The following is a 22,441-nucleotide window of genomic DNA, read 5'->3' as shown; positions in this document are numbered from 1 at the left end:
GTTAGTTGAATTAGTTGGAGAAGTGTGGCTAGAACAACAATAAGAATTTCCTTAAAAAGATCTGGAATAAAAGGAAATCATTAAATTGCTTGCCAAGGATTGATGCAATGGGGAGTTCTAGACACTTGCTTCTAATGAAACTCTGGAATGTGACCTGTTTTGTTGTGCGCTTTTGCTTTTAAGTACATACGATTTTACTACCTAGCAGCTACTTTATTGTACTACCTTTGGCTTATTTTAAACCTAAAGACCTAACTAAAGGAGATCTCTGATCCTCAGAGATTGAATTTTCCATTCATTGACAAAATTTAGTCCCATGTGTTTGTTAAGAAAACCTCACCAAACTTGTAAGTATGGGTAGTGGAAAATTTATGGACACTGCCTGTTGTATACTTGAAATATTTTACAATTTAATACTAACTGGGTTATCTTTCTATAGCCAGCTCAGCATCTTTCAATATATGAAGTGCACTATTAGCAATGTATAACTGAAAAATGTTTACACTTTTGAAAAAACATAATGTATATGTTTTATGTAACTAAATTGATACTTTTGTTAAAGCTCAAAACACTTTTGCATTCAGTACCAACTTTGAGTTTATATTAAAATTTTGAAATATTAAGCTTGTTCTCCACAGATTAGATGGAAAAGTAAAACCAAACTTCAAGGTTATAAATGTAGTAAAGTTTTCGATCTAGTTTTTCATTTGTCAATTTTTTTTCAGGAGTGTTTTCGCTAAATTTATATGCATGTCTCACGAGAAATAACTTTACCTTGAACGTGTAACTGTCGCTGTTAAGATTACAATATGCATCGGTGTGTCCACTCCAAGTAAACTCCATTGTTGTTTGTAGGTTTAGCAAATTATGTAAGAAAAGCATAACCATTAATCAGTCATTGTCCAAATGAGTGTGTGTCTGTTAGCAGAACTTTTGCATTGCTTCCAATTTACGATGTGTCCATAATATCCATGTAGATATTTTCTTTCTCCGCTAGCATTTTGATAGAATTTTCCCTACTGTAAATATATTACAATAAAACATGCTAAAACAGTTGTGTTTTTTCTTACTTTTAACAGGTTTAAACATATTCTAATAATTTTCCACCTTTGTACTTTCTCAACTACTCGCCAGCTTTCATTTCACGTGAAGCTTTACAGTTAACTTTAGTTTTGCTGTGTATTTTCTGATTTTGAGGTTAAGGACCAGCACGCTTTTGACCTATGAACTACTCAACCAGGTAACTCATGAAAACTTAATTTAGACACTTTAAAAGAAGTGGCAGCCATATTTGAATAGTGCTTTCTACTAATGGGCGATGTGGTTGTTCAGCAAGATGCAATATCATAAGATTCATGTGTATTTGGCTGGACAGGTTCAGAGATGCATGAATGAAAAAATAAACAGTAATTTTGGCAGTGCTTCAAATATCTCTTTTATTGTGGTTTTTAAATCTTGTATATAATTCATAATGTTGATTTGGATAAAAGGAATAATGACTGAAGCAATCTGTGAAAATGCAGCAAGACTCCGTTGCCCAGAACTTGCATGACACCATTATTACTTACCAATGCCCAGCTACAACAAGACGACAGAATGTAACCATCATCCTTTGGTATTGAATGACATTATGGTCACTGAATCCCCACTACTGACATCCTTGGGTTTTAACTACTGATCAGAAACTCAACTGAACTAGCTGTATAAATAGTGTGCCTACAAGAGCAGGTCTGGGAATCATAACTGTCCACTAACAATAAAGCCTGAGTAAGGAGTGTGATCGAAATACTCCCACTTACCTGGATTAGCGCAGCTCCAAGAAACATTTAAGACATCGTCCATAACAAAGCAGCCTGATTCACTTACACTACAGCCAAATATCCATTTTAAGAACTACCAACTATTGTGAATTAAAGATCAACTTAATGGGTGTGTGCATATCAAACTTTGGTTTATGTGTATGTAAGAATATTCAAAATTACTCAACAAATGAAATAAATTACTCACTAGTTTTTTTATTGATAAAGTATGTTATTTCAAAAACAAAGCAAGTGTTTAAAGTTAGCCAAATTAATTAAAGTTGAGATTATACCACACACTTTTAAGTAAACTGTTCAAAGCAAGATATGTACATTTAAGACTCTGAGCAATACCCGATATTCACTAAACATTGAGGTACTTGCTGAATTGATTCTGGTTTTTTAGTATTCAGTATTTTTAAAGGGGGTAAGAAAACATTTGGGTATAATGAGTGGCATTGCAGAAGTAGAAGTAGATTTGTAGAAGTAGCAAACTGTGTATGGTTAGATACGCAGTAATAGCTACAATTTATTGCTGTAATTTGTAAATGAGGTCCTACAGACTATTCATCCACTGTGTCTAAGACAATTAAATGCTGGTTCCACTAACTTGCATTGCCAACAGGAGTTACTAGCTAGTGATTGGCAGCAGGAACCTATGGTTATTTCTTCCTTGCCTAACTCTGACCAGTTACAGCTCCACAAGGGTAAAACCAACTAACTCTGCACAGAACAGGATGGGGACCATGTGGCTAAATTCTTTATCTGATGGTTCAATGTCTACATTATTATTGGAAACCAAGAGTACCAATTTTTGAAGTCTATGGAAAATCTGGCTCCTTGGAGATCCATGCATAAATTAAAAATGCTGTCCAATATAACTATACATTTTAATGTATTGACTTTTGTATTGCTGAGAGCAAAAGAAAGTCAAAAGTTTTTATATTTCATGTTGATTTTGTTACAAATTTTCCTGAAGAGGGAATATCAATATAATATGAACATTTTCATACTGAGAAGAGCATATTGATTAGTTGGTAGAGATGTGCAATGAAGAATGCAAAAATTGGATGATGACTGACAGTTAACTGCCAAGTTTTGTTTAAACTTAAACCAGGTAGCTTTACTTTGAATCGTCAAGGCATTGCTCTGAGGAATGAATCAGTATGGCTGTCAACTACTTTGCTCAGTTGAAATAGTGTAATGTGTATACACATTCTTTTTATTTAGAAAATCTTGCCCAAGCGCAGAATCCCAGTGTTGGGAACTATTTTCAGAGTTTTGCAATCATAGGCTGGTTAGGCAACATCAGTACTTTTGTCTGGTGTGAGCAACATGCTATTTTGTATGGTCTGGCAGTTTTCCAGACGTATGGCCTGCAAACCTAGCATCACACCAGCTGTGAAATTCATATGCCACTTTCCTCATTCGTGTGATGGGCAGAACATCATTGAGACATCAAGGCAGCGTCCTGTTAGTGGTGATCACCACCTATGTTTCTACTTCACACTACAAATTATGCAAATGGCTTTGATGTGCTCTATTTCACCTTGGGCCTTAACAAGATTGCTGACAGGGTCAACGTTGCGCTGTATGGAACTGCAGGAGCTCCAATGCATATACATTTTCCAGTAATGCTGAGAAAATGTATATGTTAATCATATTATTTTTCCATTGAATGCCAAACATTGTACAAACTCACAAGTGCCACTTTGGACTTGAAAAGTGCCCAGACTCTCATTATCCAGAAGGGTAAGGTATCTCATAAATTCGACTAACCGGTAAAAGTAGCTGTCGTACACTGCTGCTATGCAATAGCAGCAGCAGCCCATGTTTGCAAACATCTAAATTGTCCAACATTAGATGTGATTCTGTGATTTGTCAGCATTTGTTAAACAATCCCAGATGAGTTATGAATTACATTGTCAACCAATTTAAGATTCAGTCTGGCTCACAGTATAACATACTTGCCTGTACTGGAAACTGCATACCTTGATATGCAGGAGCCTGTTCCTTGCAGACCGAAAGACAAGTACACATACTGCACCTGTTTATACTGAACAAAATAGCTAACAGCAATCTGGTTAATTCTTTAGGATAATCAGAGTCAACCTGCCTATTTAAATATAAATAAAACTTGCAAGCTGTCACTTGTTATCTAACTGATGCATTCTCTTTGGCAATATCTATACTTGATGAAGGGCTTGTACCCGAAATGTCACTTCTCTTGCTCCTCTGGTGCTGCCTGACCTGCTGTACTTTTCCACTCTTGACAATATCTATACCAATCCACTTGCCAACCATCAGCACACTTCTAATACAAATGTTGTTCCCCTGGAACTGTCATGAAGAATGCATGACAAAAGGTTTCAGCAAAATATATCCTTTTCTGAGCAATACACAATGACTGTGTGTTGACTTTGGTTACATAGTATATGTATTTTAAAGGATGCCTTAATTTAAACTGAAGGAAATTTATCTCATGTGGCCTTCTCATTACACAACATTTTAAATATTGCCTCACAAAATAGATTTGCTATTGAGCTAAATAAACAAACAGACATTGAGATAAAACATATTCAGTTTTTGATCAGAATAACACTTGCTTATTTCACAAAATGGACATTTTGGGGGTGATCTGAACCCTAGGGGTGAAGTCTACAAGCTGCATTGGTCTGGTGGCTCAGTTATTTAATTGTATTGCTTTTTTTTACATTTGGCATAAGATTCTAATCCCTGTCAATATTTAAGTGAAGTTATCTTTCACCTCTGTAAATGTTTTTTAAGACCGGGTTCATTTTACAACTTATGACCTTTTTTATGTTGACTTTAGTATCTGGTGATCCAGGATAGCATTGGCTGTGTTCTAGATTTCGAGAAATGTGTTTATCAGTAAATGTTCTGGTCAAACATCTCAAATACTGTTACAGTGACTAGAATTGACTTAGAATAACATTGTTGTTAAACCTTTTCTCTTCTGAAACAAAACACAATGCTAATTCTTCCAAGTGCAAAGAACTGACCCTAAATGAGACTATGGAAACTGTCCAGCAGCTTCAATGCATCCAGTTCCTTCACCATCCAGTAACAAATCCACTACAAATAGTGGCCGTCAAGAATACACTCCTTTTAAAGCGACTGGGAAATTGGAATAGAGACTCAGAAGCATTCTGCAGTTTCAAACTGTTTTTATAAATTAAGTATTAGTGAGATGCACCGTAGAGAAAACACTCAGCATTTTGATAGAAAATCCTAATGGCATCTGATGCCATGACCCCATCTTTCATATTATTGAAATAACATCTCATTTGTGTTTTTTAACAAAACAAAATCAACCAAGGAGGAATCGACTGGTAAGCATAATGTCAGACTCCTTGGAGTATAAGTGGACTGTGTCCTCATAAAATTAATTGTCCGTTCAATTGAGCACGCAGCCTCAGTAGACCGGAACTTTATTAGAAAAAGAAAAGCCTCACAAAATTACCCTTCCATCATCAGTGTAGTGACAAATTATCACTATGCCAATACCGCATTAATATTCAGCATTAATATTCAAATGCTTTTATGAGTAAATGGATTACTAAAATGTTATTTGCCTACTCCCAGGGTAAAGATTTCTGCTGAGGTAGCATTCATGATGAATAAAAAGTCTCCTAAAAATGGAGAGAATTGATGCAAAACCACATTTGCTTTTTGTTTTGGACATCATCCTTGTCCACATCTAATAAGAGTTAGATAAAGAGTACAATTTAAAACCTCTCGCCAGCACAGAACTGACAAGTAATCTGTTAATTCTTTGTTATACTTTGTGATAACATTTCAATGACAATCAGATTGAGGGTCTTGGCATTTCTGTTCCTTTGATTAAAACAAATTGTTTCATAAATACATAGGTTTTAATTTGAAAGCTTTCAGAGTCAAGAAGGCATTCAATACTCAAAGTACAAATGGAGGAAAGAAAAACAAATGTGCACTAGACCTAAGACAGAGATGCATTAATTCCAGCCCTACCTTTGGCTTACTACTATTGAGAAACATATCAGCTGTGATTGAATGGTGGAGCAGACTCAGGCGGCTGAATGTATTATTTCTGCTCCACTCTTACGGTCTACAATTAGGACAGGATTGTCTGTTTGAACAGTTTGGCAAGTTCCTAATTATCTTGAAATGAATTTATAAATGATACATATTAGTACCACTGCATATCCATGATAGGATATGAAACCATTGCTGAAAGAAAATTAGTATAATTAAATAAAAATCTCTAACCTATACCCATTATGAACTATAGCCCAGACTGCTTACAGATATATATCTTGAATAGTGGATACAATTCTCACATGTAAGTTATACATTATTACATTTCTTCACATTTCTTTCCAGATACAAATATCTCAAAAGATAATGCTGATTATGTTATTGGCTAAATTTGGATAGGGGCTGAAAATGAACAATAACCCTTTGACTGCTGGGACAATTGCAGGTAGCACACAAACGGGTGCTGTCTGCTAATTTAAGTAAAAATAAAAGCCCTTGTCGTCCAACAATTGCTTTTTGAGTTGCTTCGGTGACTCATTTGTAGGCTGATTGCTGCAGAATGAAGCTTTTATGGTTATTGCCAGATGTAACACAATCAATGACCATGTGCCATGTGGAGGTGGAGGGGAATGAATCCCATTTTGACCAGCATGACACTGATGCGTGGCACATTGAAAGTGATGTGCATGTGGTCAATAGCACCCTGCACCAAGGCTCAAAAAGCAGATGGGATCTTAGGGTTTATAAGTAGAGGAATATAGATTAAAAAGCAAGGAATTTAGTGATGAATCTGGCTCAGCCTCAACAGGAGTAATGTGTCCAATTCTGGGGCACCTTGTTTGAGGAAGGATGAACAGGCAGAACCGATTTGCAAGAACGGTTCCAGAATTGAGAGGATCTAATGCATCCTACAAGAAGCTAGGTTTGTTCTCCTTTGACGAGAAATGACGCAGAGATGGTTTGATAGAGGTGCTCAAAATTTTGTGGTCTTGACAAGTAGACAGAAGAAAACTGTTGAGCAGCAGAGAACACCAATTGAAGGTGACTGGTATAAGAACCCAATGGTGATGGGAAGATAAAATAATTGCAGTACTACTGTGGGGCAAAGGTACAGGTGGGATTAGCTGAATTGGTCGAGACATGGACCTGACGAGCTGAATGGCCTCAAATATTAACTGTTTCTCCTTTCACTTATTCTTGCAGTTCTACTGAGTTTCTGCAATACAAATTGCTTTTATTGTAGTATACTCTACGATTGCCTTCCAGGAACTGCTAACGGAGTCTTTTTCAGTTCTAAAATAACTGTCAAATTAAATAGCATGGTTGACTCTCAAACAATAGGTGTAGAGCTCTAATTACATGCTTAGTTTTTAGCTAATTCTTTTAGGAGTGATACAATCCTGTCATTTTCTCGCTGCTCTTTACATGATTTTTAATTCAGTCAGAGCACTTGGACGCTGCTGACAAGGAAGAATTTGTTTGCCATCCCTGACTGTCCTTAACAAAATGCCCAGCTCAACCATTTCAGAGGTCAGTTAAGATGCATTGCCAAGACTGAAAGGTCAAGTACAAACTAAGATTGGCAAAAATCCTTTCTTCCAGAATAGCAGTAAACTAGATAGGCTTTTACAAAGGCTAGTCATTACATTGCCCTAATTTCTGATTCAACTTTTTCATTCTTGATTCATTTATTAACAATTTCATGTTATCATTGTGGGATTTGAACTCATGGTTTTGGATTATTTGTTCAATGTTCTGGATTACAATTCAGGTAAATAATCAACCACTATTCTACCATTCCAAGGGGGGTATGTACTGCTACCAATGTGATTTGCATTCCTCATTTACACCATTGAAGAAAGCCACACTTGAAACGCACACTATACAGATATATTTTCCTTCCAGGTTATTAAGCTACCATTTAAAAAAAAAACTTTCTCGTGGATTTTATGCAAGGAATTCAGAATCACTGGCCACAAGAATCTTTACATAATTCAATTTGAAGTTAACTCCCTCTTGGAGGTTTCTACACAGTAGATCTAGCTTCTTATATCTCATTCAAGACAATTGTTCTCATCAGACACATTCTCCTCAGTTCGGCTATGAGTGGCAACCTGTTTTAGCTAACAGACTGCACTTTGTGTGCAACCTTCCTCTGAGTCAATGGAAATCATATGCATCATTGAGAGGTCCATTGTTCTGCTCTTGGACGTTTCCAAATGGGGGATGATGGCACAGCTTGTTTGATAAGTCTTTGAGCAAGCTTGCCTGTGCATCTCTCTGCTCAGTTTTAGTAAAAACAACCTTAACAATCATTGTTATCATTTACAACAAATATTTTGTAGAAGACAGAAATGTAGTTGATTTTAAAATGGTAATTGTTTTTGAAATTCTCATTAATTTTGATTTTACTAGCCTTGTGCTAATAAAAATAGAATTTTTCACTCTTTTAGTATAATAGAATTTGTAGGCAACCAATCCCACTCAACAGATTAAAAAGGACGAGGCATTCAGAATGACTGGGTATGCCAAAGAAGTAAACTAAGGCAAATCTAACTTTAGAGCAGCAATTTTTCAGATTCAGATGACAAAGAAAACCTAGCACAGAAAGTGCTGAGATTTAGTTTGAGTTTTCTGTAGGAGATGATGGCTGATTTAGAGGCTGATTTGGTTGTATAAATGAATCAGGTAAACTTTCTGCATGGTCCACGAGTTCATAAGAGTCACGCATATTAGATAGCCCATACCAAAAGACAATCCACTCTCCAGTTGTAAAGCTTCCATCGCACTGTTTGAAATACCTGTACAAGAGAAAACCATGTATATTGGTTGTGAACTGCATTGACCATGGTGGCTAGAAAATACACGTCAACTCTTCAAATATTCAGCTAAATCAAAACAAGAATCAAATTAATGAAAACAAGAAAATATCAATTTGAGCAGTTTAGACTAGATTCCCTGTAGAATGGAAACAGGCACTTCGGCCCAACAAGTCCACGCCGACCCCCCGAAGAGTAACCCACCCATACCCATTCCCCATATATACCCCTGACCTACACACCTAACACTAGCTTCAGATTAAAAGAGTCATCTATTTAAGATAGAAATGTAGCGATTTCTCTCCTCACAGCAGAGTACAATGGAGGCTGTCACTGAATATAGTTAGGCCCAGTTATGACAGATTTTTGCATTGCACGAAATTGAGGTTTATCATGATTAAGCAGAATGTCAAGTTGAGGCCAAGATCAGATCAGCCACAGTGTTATTGGTGGTCAAACAGCTCCTAGGGTCAAATGGCTTACTCCTGTTCCTAGTTTTTATATTGTTTGGAAAAGAGTGAAGTTAAATAATGAGGAAGAAGCAGTTATTTACAGTACTCCTTTCTGGCATCGTCATACCTGCCAAAGCAACAACTGGTATATTGTACCAATTGGAAAATAAAATCCAAGACTGGGTTATGGATATTGTGACACATTTAATTATACCATATAATGATAGTCCTGGTCATGAGAGAAGCTGTGAATAAATGACTTAAAAATCCAGTATTGAGACATGCAGATCAGTCAAGTACCAGGTTGAATACAAAATCTAACTTGAAGCTACTCAACATTAGTTCTAGGTGGATTCCCCACAACTGGCCATAAATTGTTGAGATTGCATTGGATCTGAGGTGTGGTAGGATGGTGAAATCCAACCAGACATGCTGCTTTTAGCCATTAACAGTGACACTTGGTAAAAAGTACATACATGGTTAACTTTACCAGTGCTGTTCTCAGCTGACATCCATGACCAAATAGTCCATTGACATCCATTGCCTATGGTCATGTGTAAAGAATGGACAATTGGACAATGGATTTTACCATTAAGCGGCTGTATTTCTAAATAAAAGAGGAGAAAATTTGGAGAAAGGAAAATGGGTCCAGATTTAGATTAAACATTGGCTCTGGATCAAGATTCCAAAATAATATTGGTCCTTATTCTGTCAAGCCCCCTCTGTAACTGGCTGGAGTCACAACAATTTGGTTGATCAACAGTCAAGCCGGCTTGTACGTGGCATCGACTTGCCAAACTTTCATTCAGCTGGTTGTTGCATACAAGCAGGCTTACCTCTATAAATTAGTTTCTATGCCATTCTGGCTATCCCGTTCTGTCTGTGCCACTCAGTCTCTGCTTCGGTTTGCTGACGTGTCTGTACGTTGCGCAAGTAAACATAACAGAAGATTAAGAAAAGCAGGAGGAACAAGAGTGGCAGAAGAAAAGGAAGCCAGACATAAGCAGAAGCAGGGATGGCGTAACAATGAGGAAACTAGCAACAGGGATGAAGGAAAACACAATAAGTAAGGGGTGGAAAAGGAGGTGGCAGAGGAGCAGGTGTGGGAGAATTGGATGCAGGATTGTATAAGTAGTACCTGCCACAGTACCTTCTGGTGTGCACTGTCCTATTTTTTGCTTAGTTTCTTCAGTTTGACTTAGTATTTGGTATTTTCCAATGTAATAACTTTAATTTGTTTTTAAGTGATGAACTGATTATCTGCAATATTGCTCACCTGCAGTCTGTGATGGGATTGTAGTTAAGCATTCGTACCTGAGCTAAAGAACAGCAGCCAGACAGCACAGAACAGCAGAGAGTCAGGAGACAGTGCACAGCAGGAGAGGGGTCAGCAGCATGCAAACTGAGCTGTACAGCGCAGTGGACGTGAGAGTGCAGTACAGGAACAGTGGGCACGGACTTTTAAAATCAACTGATTGGGCCTTAAGGAAAAGTGGAGACCTCCGTATTAAAGGTTGCTGGACTTCAAAGAATCTTGGTAGCAACTTTTCTTTCCAGTCAGAAGACCTGTACTTGGGATTTGTCTTTAAAAGTTCCAGAATTATATTATTTATTGCTGTGAAAAGACATTTTGCTAAATAGAGTCATAGAGATGTACAGCATGGAAACAGACCCTTCGGTCCAACCCATCCATGCCGAACAGATATCCCAACCCAATCTAGTCCCACCTGCCAGCACTTGGCCCATATCCTTCCAAACCCTTCCTATTCATATACCCATCCAAATGTTGCAATTGTACCAGCCTCCACCAAAATAATTGAGAGTGTCCAAAGAATTGTGCTGACAACCAATTTAAGATTGCCAGTGGGCTTGCAGTGTGGCACGTGGAAACTACATATATGAATACACAAGGTAAATGGAAAGAACACTCAACAAAATAGATGACAGGCATTCGCTGGTTCATTTCTTGGGCAATGCCTTAGCCTGTTAGAATGAGCCTGCCTGGTTTAAAATCTAAACAGGTTTTGGCAGGTAACTGTTACCCATCATAAACTGGTGCATTCTCCACAGCAGCACATCTACTATTCAAAGTCCACCTGTTACCAAAAAGCATTCTCCTCTCATACAGTATAAATGGTGTTTCTCTTTTACTTTATTATTTCTTGCAAATTGTCCTGATGAATGCAAGATGAATGCTTTCACAAAAATGTGTCTTTTTTTCAGCAGTTGTATGTACTACTAAACATTGTAAGATTTTCTATTCATACTGCAAGCTGAGTCTTACTGTGTGAAAGCTAAATTCTGAGAATTACAATCTGTCAGAATGGAACAGAAGTGTTGACTCCTTCATTATGTCAAGGGTAATCCACCATTGTGATATCTGTACACGGTCACTGGCATGCAGTGCAAGTCCATTAGTTGATTAAGCCTCTTTGCTTCCAAACCTGTTACTGATCTAATTCAAGCCCCAAAACTTTGGAGAGGGCCATGTCTAAAAAAACTAGAAACACCAAGAGGTGTTTTAAAAACCTCCAAAGAGAAGCTTCTTAAATAGCTGTTTGCTTCCATTTCCACAAGGGCTATCTTTACGTTATTATCATGGTTTACTGCTTTCCACCTTATACAATTATCTTAGCAAAGGTCCTAGGTTCAGAGTTTGATTAACAGCTCATCGAGAATACTGAAGTATTGATCTGGGACTAGATATACAAGTCTAGTTGCTTTTATTAGGGATTAATTATTTGAGGGGATTTAAAAGTTTTTAATGGATTTTCATGAGTGGGTATATTTTTAAATTTAGTAAGGCAACAATAGATACTTAGACCCTTCATTTTAACATGGCTCCTAAGGTCTACCCATGGTGGATATTGGATGAGTTGGCACGGAGGACATTAAAAGCAAAGATTGGTGGACATTATGGCATGTATTGGCTTGAGTTAGCACGTTTCATGAGGGCTATAAGGAGGCATGGAGTGGGTGAGAGCATGAATTGACAAGGGGGCATGAGGTTACATGGAGAATACTTGCAGAGGGTGATTAGGTGAAGGGTGAAGGCTACACATCAAGATTTAAGGGGACAACTGCTAATTTATTAAAGACAGGACTTGTAAATTTCTTGCTTTGGCATTTGGCTGTCTTCCACTATTCTCCACCAATCTTGGAGGAAAAATCAGGTTCTGACAGGGCATTTCGTCCAGAGGCAAGTAGAGGAAGCCAGGAAATTTTCTGATTCAGACGACCCTCATCGAGCAAATAGTCAACCCAAGGATCCAACCTCGTAGATTTATTGTTCATAAAATAATCCACACAATGAATTGTTAGACATGGGCAAGGCAACAAGCTGTGGTATTCATGTGAGGTTATAGTTTATTAAATCAGGTGTAAAACATGCTGCACAAGTCTGGAAATAATTAATGTAGAAAAGTGTTCCAAGGTGTCTTCTGGGCAAAAACAAATGTTAAGAGGATTTTATGAGGACCCAGCAAATGTTTGGCACAGGAAATGCATTTTAATGAGGTTGAAAATTCAGATTAAGGCAGCATCTGGAATACTTACCTTCATTAGTCAAGGTGTTGAATAGAAGAGCAAGGAATTTCAGCACAACATCGTGGGCTGAAGGGCCTGTTCTGTGCTGTACTGTTCTAATTATGATGGAGCTGTATATACTGTTAGCTCACAGCTGGAATATTGTGTGCAATTTTGGTCACCATAGCTGAGGAAGGATGTCATTGTTGTAGAGAGGCTGCAAGAGGAGATTCAGCTATGAAGAGAGACGAGATAGGCTGGAATTGTTTTCCTTAGAAATGAGAACTGAATTTAATGATTTATATTTTACAGTCAAAAGCTTCAAATGTTGCCTCAATCCTGCACCATTTCGAATAGTTTAAGGTATCACTGGAAGAGAATGTATCTTCGTTCTGCTATCTCCATCATGAACCCGGCTCACCAGCAACATCTGTCCCCCCATTTCTCCTCCAGTGCTGTCTGCGCCAGACCCACCAATGTAGGAGTCGCCATTCTTTAGGCACCATCTCCGCTCCTGGGTCCATCTTGTCGCTGCCGAGTCCCACGTTGAACCTGCACTCAGCCCCGCAACCAGAGTCCCAGCTCTGCTGCTACTGCCACCTCACCGATAACCAGAAGTCCCCATTCTGAGCTGACCATGACTATGGCAAGTCGTCCCTGGCTCCGCAGCCCCCTCGATGACGCCACTCCAGGCAAATTGTGACCAGGAGTCCCTGGCTCTGCTGTCAGGCCAGTCCAGGCTGCCACAGCGCCAAGCGCATTCCTCCATGTTGTCGCCTTGCCATCTTGAAGAGTCTGCTGTCCCCTCCAATTGCTGGAGGAGTTTTGCTGTCACTGCCTCCAATTATCGGAAAGCGCTGCCCTCTGCACGTATGGCCCATTCTCACTGCTGCACCGATGCCACCGGACTAACCGGCCAAAGAAAAGAAAAATGAAAGGAAATAACAAAAAAAAAAGCAGAAAAGAAAGGAAGATAATAGGGACTGATGAGGCCTGGGTAAGTATCCGCACATAGCTCTGCTACTTCACTGTTATCTTGGAACCAGAGGGCTGTGGGGAACCTGGAACCTGTTTGAGGTGTACGGCCAAAAATAGGATGGATAAGGAGAAACCTTTTAGTGGAGGGGTCAACAAACAGAGGAAATAGTTTTAAGGTAAGGAGCAGAAGGTTTCCAGGAGATTTTACAGAAAACATTTTCACTAAGAAGGTGGTGGGTATCTGGAACTCACTGCCTAATAGGGTGTCAAAGGCAGAAACTTTCAAGACATTTAAGAAGTATTTAGATGAACACTTGATTCCTGATGAAGGACATATGCCTGAAATGTGGATTAACCTGCTCCTCATGCTGTCTGACCTGCTGTGCTTTTCCAGCACCACATTCTCAACTCTGATCTCCAGCATTTGCAGTCCTCACTTTCTCCTAGAACACTTGAAACCCCAAAGCATAAAAAACAATGGGCCAAATGCTGGAAAACAGGATTAGAATAAATAGATGACTGGCATTGTTACGAGAAGCCAAAGGGCCTTTTTTCCATTCTGTAAAGATTCTATGACTTTTTGTGAATCTACTATGAGATGGGACGTGGAACGAATAAATTTTTAGAGGGAATTCCAGAACATTTTGGAGAAAAGAGTGGGAGCAGAGACATCTGCTGCATTTGTGAAATTTTAGCTGAGTTATTGAAACTTTATGCTTTGCTTCCTGCCCTTAGGTTTGTTAGACCTGTGGTGATCATGTCTCCTGGAAAAAATGTGTTGCAGTAAAGTCAGATCAGAAACTATGTTCTAAATCAAAGATTCAGGATTAGACCTTTCTCACTATTTCTACTTCAAAAGTAATTTTAAAGAATGGAAAACAAATTGCTTTGAAACTGGTGGAGGTGATTATTATTTAATGCTCTGTTGCATAATTAAATTTTAATTTTTTTTGTGCTATCCAAACACAGTTTCTACAGGATCCTTTGGGAGCAGGACATGTTTTCATTAAGGTCACAAAAGGAGGGGAAACTCTCATCAATTATTTTCCCTAATCATTAACATTATAAATCAGCCAGTGAAGAGGAAAGCACAGGACCATAAGGTATGGAGCAATGAGCAGAGAACTTTATCTTGGAGTCCCACCACTGTTTGCCAGCAGAATCAAATTCACCAAAACTCCTTAGATAGTACCTTCCAAATCCACAACCACTTTCTTCTAGAAATTCATAGGTACATGGATACTCCACAGTCTGCACGTTCCCCTCCAAATCATTTAACATCCCAATTTTGAAATATATCACTGTTCCTTTAGTGTTGCTAGGTCAAAATTCTTGAACTCTCTCCCCAGTGATAGTATAGGTGTATCCACGTTAAATGAACTGTTCTGGTTCAAGAAAGCAGTTAACCTTCTTCAGGACAATTAGGGATGGCATTAAATTCTGACAGCCACATCCCAGTATTAAATTAGTTAAAAATTGAGTGGGGAAATTTTGATTGCATGCCTATGCTTAATTATTATGTACTGCAAGTCCGAATTTGAACACTGATAACCCTGTTCAACAAGTTCAGTTGTGTTCCATAAACTGACAAAAAGTATATGTACAATAGTACATAACTGAATAATGGTTATTTGAATCACTCAAATGAATACACTGTCACCTCATCCTGACATGTAGTGTTTGTAAGATGACAGTGAATTATTTATAAAAATAAAACGGTTGATAAATGGTGAAATTTGCAAGTAACATACCAGGGATTGATTCTGTTTGTCGCTCTTGATCTCCAGAACAGAGAGTCAAAATCCTGCCGAATACATTCCCAAAGCATTAGGCTGGTACCTTGGCCACGTTTATTTGTACTGACCACAAACTTGTCAAGATATGGCATTCCATTCAGGACAGGCTCTCTGGTGATAATTGCAGCAGCGCTGTACCTGTGGTAACATGGACAGAAAATAGTTGCTGTTCAAAACCTGTTCTAAGTTGTTAATTATTAAAGCTAATCATGACAACGCTGTTTCAAATTTGACTATAAAGAACAAAGACATAGGAACAGGATTAGATTATATGGCCCAATGAGCCTGCTCCACTATTTGGGACAATCCTCACTGATGTTTGGCTTCAACTCCACAATCCTGTCTGTTTCCCATATCCATTGATACGCAGAGACCAAACATCTGTGCACCTTAGCCTTAATGTAATTAATGATGCAGCATCCAGGGATCAGTGGAGCAGAAAATTCCAAATATGCCCAACTCTCAGAGTGAAGACATTTCTCTTCATTTAATCCTGAGAAATATTTGTAATTCCTATTTGCTCATTAAACTCCTTGCATAGAAAACATGTCTTATTATACCGAAACATATTGAACAAATTGTTCCAGCTGTAGAGAGGACCATGGCCTGACTTCACCAATCAGCTTCATGGAGTCAGCCTGACTGTTTTTCAAAAGGTTAGCCATAGAAGCAGCTGTCTTGTTTTGCTTTGCATGGGCTAACCCATTCTTTATCCAATTTTCTTCCCATCTAAGTTTTGCATAATCACATAACTAACAGTTATGATGGTCTAGAGAGGAGACATCTTTTAACTTTGTCAAAGCTTGCAAAGTGAATTATTGCCCTCCACTATTAAGTAGGAAGAACCAAATTTATTTCATCCACAAGGACAGACTTTATTGTGTGCTGGGTTACTCAGTCTCAGTTGGGATGATAAAAAGAAGTGGGGAGGGAAGGTGAGGTGCTGGGAAAGCAATTGGACTTTACATTCCTGATCAGTACTGGAAAATGTGCAGGTCTGGATGATATTGGAATCAGCTTACAATATCACCCCAATGTAAATCAACAATGAGCTTCATGCATATTTTAAGATTAATGCTTTTTTGATGCAGTGAAAGAAGTTCCCTTGAAGAAGATCTCATTCTCTCTGTTTGGGATATATCATAAATATGTACAGTATTGAATTTCACTGAGATTTCTTAGAACACCTTCATTCTGTCCATGTTATGAACCTGTGTCACTTTTCAAAAGTCTTGAAATTGATTGAATGTAGAGATAAGTCTCATCAATGATTTAACTGTTGATATGAGAAAAAGCACTGCAAAGTGAAAATGAATATCTAAATCCCAGCAGCAATCGAATAGAAACTAAAAGGCTTACCCTTCTGATAAATAAATAGAATGTAGCCTGGGATTCAGTAGTGAGATATAGTCCTTGTGTAGATCTTTTCCGAAAGATTTATTTATGAGTGATATTAGACGGGTTGTGTCTATTTCATCAAGACTTGTGTATCTGCGGATGGGTTCAGCATTTTTGAATAATGTCCCAGCTCCTGTAATAAATTTAAAAAAAAACACTCATCATCTCTGATCTGTCAGAGGGCTAATATTTCCAGTGATTTGTAATCTGCTGAAAGTATTATATATTCCTATTAAAGCACACTTCACAGGTATCATTGGGTAGTTTCTGCAGCTCACCAAACTAGCTACTCTTCATAAATCAGGCCTAATCCTGTCCTTCCAACCTTCCACATTTTCAGAGGATGTTGCTGGACAGCAAACAAATACAAACTTTGGTCAATGTTCCCCTTTCCACTTGGGACACTGGCATCCTGAGCAAATAAAATCAGCTAATTTTCACTGACTGCAGATCAAGCCTGATATTTTCTGATCTACGCACTGAATGAACTTCTTGAGCCATTAGAGAAGATAGAGAAAGCATGTTGACAACACATGAAACTCAATTCTATTTACAGATTCATTTCAACTTCAGTGTTTTGTCCTGATTTTATTCATTTGTACATGGGATGTGGGCTTACTGGCTAAGCAAACATTTATTACCTATCTATGTCCCTGAAGAAGATGGAGCTGAGCTGTTTCCTTGATTTGTTTAGTCCTTGATGGTAGAGATACCCACAGTACAGTTAAGAAGTGAGTTCCAGGATTTTGATCCTGTGACAATGAAGGAACAAAGACATTGTTCCTAATCAGGATGGTGTGTGAGTTAGATGGGAATTTACAGATTCCCATGCATCTACTGTTCTTATCCTTCAAAGTTGTAGGGATTGCACGTTTGGAAGGTGCTTTTGGTAGGGTTTCAGTAAGTTATTGTAATGTATCCAGTGGACACTATGGTCTGCTACTATTTCGCATCGGTAGTGAAAGGGGTGAATGTTCAAGCTAGTGGTGTCAATCAAAATGATTGCTTTCTCCAGGATAATGTTGAGTTTCTTGAGTGTTGTTGGAGCTCTGCCATCTAGGCAAATGGAAAATATTCCATCACCATCCTGACTGGTGTCTTGTAGATGATTGACATACTTTGCAGAAACCAGAAGTGAGTTACTTACTGCAGACTTCCTAGCCTGGTACTTATATGCTGGTCCAGTTCAGCCCTTGACTAACAATGAGCAACTGCTATATTCTGTCTTCTTGGAGATGGTCATTGCTTAGCATTTCCTGTAGGGTGAACGTTACTTGTCACTTAATGTGCAAGCCCAGAAGTTATCCATGTCTTGCTCCATATATACTGTTTCAGATCCTAATCACACATAGTGCTTTAGTATCTGAGTTGTCATGAATGGTTCTAAACACTGTGCAATCATCAGTGAACATCTCCACTTTGGACGTTATGATAGAAGGCAGATGTTTGGAGGCCAAGGTGATTTAAACCAAATTTGAAAAGGGCTGTTTTTAGTTGAGCTGCTGACTGGTGAATAAAACACAACATCATGATCTGTTACCACTGGTAACTGAGATATATTCAATTTCATAAGATACTCAAGTTCAAGTTGTGTGTGTTATCCATGAGACTTTATAATTCAAGCCTGTGTAGCCTATGGCATCTCCCTCCTCCTGTACTCTATGCTCCTTTTAATAAAGCCAAGAACACTGCCTGCTCTATTTACTGCTCTCCTCATCTGCTTCTGCAACCCTCAATGATAACCCTCAATCCTCATACCCAACAAAAATCTATATAACTTAGTCTTCAATTGTTCAATTGACCTAGCATCTGCAGTCTTTTGGGGTAGGGAGTTCCAAATTTCTGCTCTGAGAGAAGTGTTTTCCCAATTTCACTTTTAATTGGCTTGCCTTAAATCTTTACGTTAAGTCACCTGTTTTGAATTCTTCCACAAAATAAAACAGTTTTCTGCATCAACTCGACTAAATGCTCTTGTGTTTTAAAGACCTTGGATTGCATAAATGGAATATAAAGCAAGCCGTGGGCGGCACGGTGGCACAGTGGTTAGCACTGCTGCCTCGCAGCGCCAGAGATCCAGGTTCAATTCCCGCCTCAGGCGACTGACTGTGTGGAGTTTGCACGTTCTCCCCGTGTCTGCGTGGGTTTCCTCCGGGTGCTCCGGTTTCCTCCCACAGTCCAAAGATGTGCAGGTCAGGTGAATTGGCCATGCTAAATTGCCCGTAGTGTTGGGTAAGGGGTAAATGTAGGGGTATGGGTGGGTTACGCTTCGGCGGGTCGGTGTGGACTTGTTGGGCCGAAGGGCCTGTTTCCACACTGTAAAGTAATCTAATGTAAAGTAATCTAATCTTATGCAATTTGACCACAAAATTTAATACTTCAAACCTTGATATAATTCTGGTAAATTTCGTGAGCCACTCCAATCCTTACTGGGATGAGGTGTGCTGAACCTAAGTTCCTGATGGGGTCTGACCAAGTCTCCATAACAATTGAAGCATCAGCTCTCATTTTTGCACTCCACCATCTTCATATAAATGTCAACATTCCATTAGCCTTATATTTACGCAATCCTACAGTTTTCCCTAATTAAAAGAAGTGCTCTCCTTTCTCTTGCTATAACAATAATATTATCTTCTCACCCTGTTGTTTCTTTTCCAAAACAATGGCCTCCTCCATCTGGCATCTAATTCTATCCAATTTTGTTTTGCATTTTAAAAATATAAATGATAATCCCATCACAAGTCATCCATACTCATTGCATTGAACATCTCTTGTGCACACAATATTATGTCTTCACATACTGCAATGGTTGATTCACTATATGTTGACCTCATATGTTTTGATTCAGCAATTAAAGTTTTGTTTCTATCAATTAATCAAAAGTGACAAATTCTTTGTGCTTCTCAGTAATTCAACCAACATGTTGCACTATTTTCCCACAATGATACCAATATTATTTTTTTCCACCTATGTTTTGACTATACTATTGCAAACTAATCTTGCACATCATTTCCATTGTTAAAAAAAAAGTCTCCAAAACTTCATGGATATTCTTTTGTGCCAAACATTCTTCCTCCTCAATTACATTAACTTGCATTTATTTTGCATATTTAATATAATGGAAGGTCCCAAAGTTTTCACAGCTAAGTTGAGAGAAAATATTTGGCATTAAGCCTCTAAAGGAAATGCTAGGACAGGTAGCCAATTGTTTCAATAGGAAGGATTTTAAAATTTCTTTCAATAAGTAGAAAGGTAGAGATTTTAAGGAGGGAATTCCAGGGTTTTGGGGTCCAGAATGCTGAAGGGAATGGTGACAGCAGTGGTAAACTGGGATTTAAATTAGATTAGATTCCCTACAGTGTGGAAACAGGCCCTTTGGCCCAACCAGTCCACACTGACCCTCTGAAGAGTAACCCACCCAGACCTATTTCCCTCTGACTGTGGGCAATTCAGCATGGCCAATTCACCTGATCTGCACATCTTTGGATTGTGGGAGAAAACCGGAGCACCTGGAGGAAACCCATGCAGACACGGGGAGACTCCACACAGACAGTCGTCCAAGGCTGGAATCGAACCTGGGACCCTGGTGAGGCAGCAGTGCTAGCCACTGTGCCGCCCTGTGGCATAAAAGACAGAATCGGAGAAGCACAGTTCTTAGAAAGTTATAGGGTTGGAAGCAGTTACAGAAATAGAGAGGGATAAGGTCAAGAATGGATTTAAACAAAATGGTGAGAATTTGCAAGATGAGATGTTACAGGATGAACAACAAATGAGCATTGGAGTGATCAGTCCTGTATATTGAGTAGCACCATATAAAATTTGAAAACTTTCTTGATGCGGGGGGTTCAAGACGAGGGGACATATTTTTAAAGGTGACAGGAGAGAGATTTTAAAAAGATATGAGAGGCAATTTTTTTTGCACAGAGGGTGGTTCGTTTGTGGAATGAACTTCCTGAGGAAATGGTGGATTTGGTACAGTTACAACGTTTTAAAGACTTTTGGAAAAGTACATCAATAGGAAAGGTTCAGAGGGACGTGGGCCAAGAGCAGCCAAGTGGGACTAGTTTAGTTTGGGATTCTGTTTGCTACGCACTGGTTGGAATGAAGGATCTGTTTCCATGCTGTCTGACTCAATGATTGTGGAGTATCTTAAATCACTTTCGTTCTGTATCAGGACAGGTTGAAGAAGAAGATTTATAATATCATTGGCTATCCTTCTGAACTTGTGCCTTCCAATCATACACTGTCTGAACGTTACACTGCAACTGAACACTACTTATCAACGACACCCTGGTCATTGATCCTCTGATTTTATATCTTAAGTTTTCCCCAAGCTTTAAATCTGCTTTACCCTGCTCTGTAATATCAGTGTTGAAATCACGCGTCTAAATTTTAATTACTTTCGTAGGACCTGAAAATCAATATTCACTTGTCAGAAGTTTCATTTCCGTCAACTACATTTTGTTTTTATGGCACACATGACATAACTTAACCTCTGCTTATTAATTTATCTCATGCTTCTCTTGATTTTGTTTGACAATTGGTAGCTTCCTGCACAGTGAGCTCAAGTCTATTTCACAGACACTGGACCAACCAACTTTTGCCAGCCTCCCACAACTTCCAATGGTCATTTGACCTGATGCAGTTTTCAGCAGTTGCCATTATATTCTCCACTCTTCAAATACACATTTCAAACAGACATTATATGAGCTGAGCTAATTAGAACAGGAGGGAATTTGTGTAATACAAACTCTGGCACAGAAGAATCAAACTCAATGATCCATTTCTGTTGATTTTATGTACTTATAAATAATTTGATGCACATTATGCAACAAATACTGAAGATCTATTTCAAGATAGATTATGATTATTACATACACAACTCACAGCATGACAATCCACTAACCAACCACCTCTGAAATTTCCCATTTGTAATAAACATAAATATCTAGAATATGGTTGTCTTAAAGGACAGGCTGGTACCTCTGTGACTGAAGAGCTCTGTGAGTATGGTGTTGGCAGAAGTGATGACAGCAGATGATTCTGATGGTATGTGATTGAGGAGATCCATGATCACTTTTGCTTTCTCTTCCTCTTTTTCACTAATCCAGTTGGCATTTGAAAGAAGATCTAGATCAGATGGAAGATTGATCTGTCCCAGAACCTGTACCACGCAACAAAAATGCTTATCAATCACTGAGGAAGTTACTGAAATGGAGAACCATAGACATAGATCCCAGCTCACGCAGAATTTGGCTTGAGAGCTGCAAATGAATTCTTCATTATGGCATAGACATATCAGAGAATATTATTCTGCAGCGATTGCCTTATTTTATGTTTTGTAATGTGATTGTCAACTTGAACCTGCTGTCTCTTGTTTTTTTGAAAAAAGTTGTAGATATCAATTTTCTTTGGGAGCACTGAACTCCCAATTTCCTTTATAAAATAGACTGCCATGAAGACAGGCCTGTAGTAATATATTGGGTGAAGAAAATTGGGAGGAAGAAAAATTAAATATCTATATTATAGGCAGCACAGTTTTTTCATAGCTCATCTGTTTAGATGAGGGTTTGGTGTGTCCTCATAGACTAAACAAATAATCCTTGTCTTGACTCAAGGTAATCATAATGGACAGTGTT

General features: G+C 38.5%; 2 protein-coding genes across 9 annotated transcripts in view; one reads left to right on the top strand and one right to left on the bottom strand.

Annotated features, from left to right (window-relative positions):
• nags (N-acetylglutamate synthase) overlaps nucleotides 1-22,441 on the bottom strand; it is a 56,444-nt gene that overhangs the window by 4,786 nt on the left and 29,217 nt on the right. For 5 of the 8 annotated variants that reach the window (XM_043675082.2, XM_043675083.2, XM_043675084.2 and 2 more), the window contains 4 exons: nucleotides 21,786-21,966; nucleotides 16,767-16,938; nucleotides 15,363-15,545; nucleotides 571-8,638 (listed from right to left, as the gene is read on the bottom strand). In XM_043675082.2, the coding sequence (XP_043531017.1) occupies nucleotides 8,458-8,638; nucleotides 15,363-15,545; nucleotides 16,767-16,938; nucleotides 21,786-21,966 (717 nt within the window). In that variant the 3' untranslated portion in view covers nucleotides 571-8,457. Of the gene's footprint in view, nucleotides 1-570; nucleotides 8,639-9,944; nucleotides 10,027-10,055; nucleotides 13,542-15,362; nucleotides 15,546-16,766; nucleotides 16,939-21,785; nucleotides 21,967-22,441 lie in introns of those variants that run through there. The other 3 variants (XR_006309208.2, XM_043675086.2, XM_043675085.2) reach the window with 3 other exon arrangements.
• tmem101 (transmembrane protein 101) overlaps nucleotides 1-22,441 on the top strand; it is a 43,472-nt gene that overhangs the window by 15,380 nt on the left and 5,651 nt on the right. The window lies entirely within an intron of this gene.

This window comes from Chiloscyllium plagiosum, unplaced genomic scaffold (genome assembly GCF_037043375.1).
Source record: "Chiloscyllium plagiosum isolate Xiang-an unplaced genomic scaffold, Cpla_swu_hap1 HiC_scaffold_32, whole genome shotgun sequence".
NCBI lineage: Eukaryota > Metazoa > Chordata > Chondrichthyes > Orectolobiformes > Hemiscylliidae > Chiloscyllium > Chiloscyllium plagiosum.
Note: the sequence above shows the minus strand (reverse complement) of the source record. Positions and strands in the feature narration are given on the sequence as shown.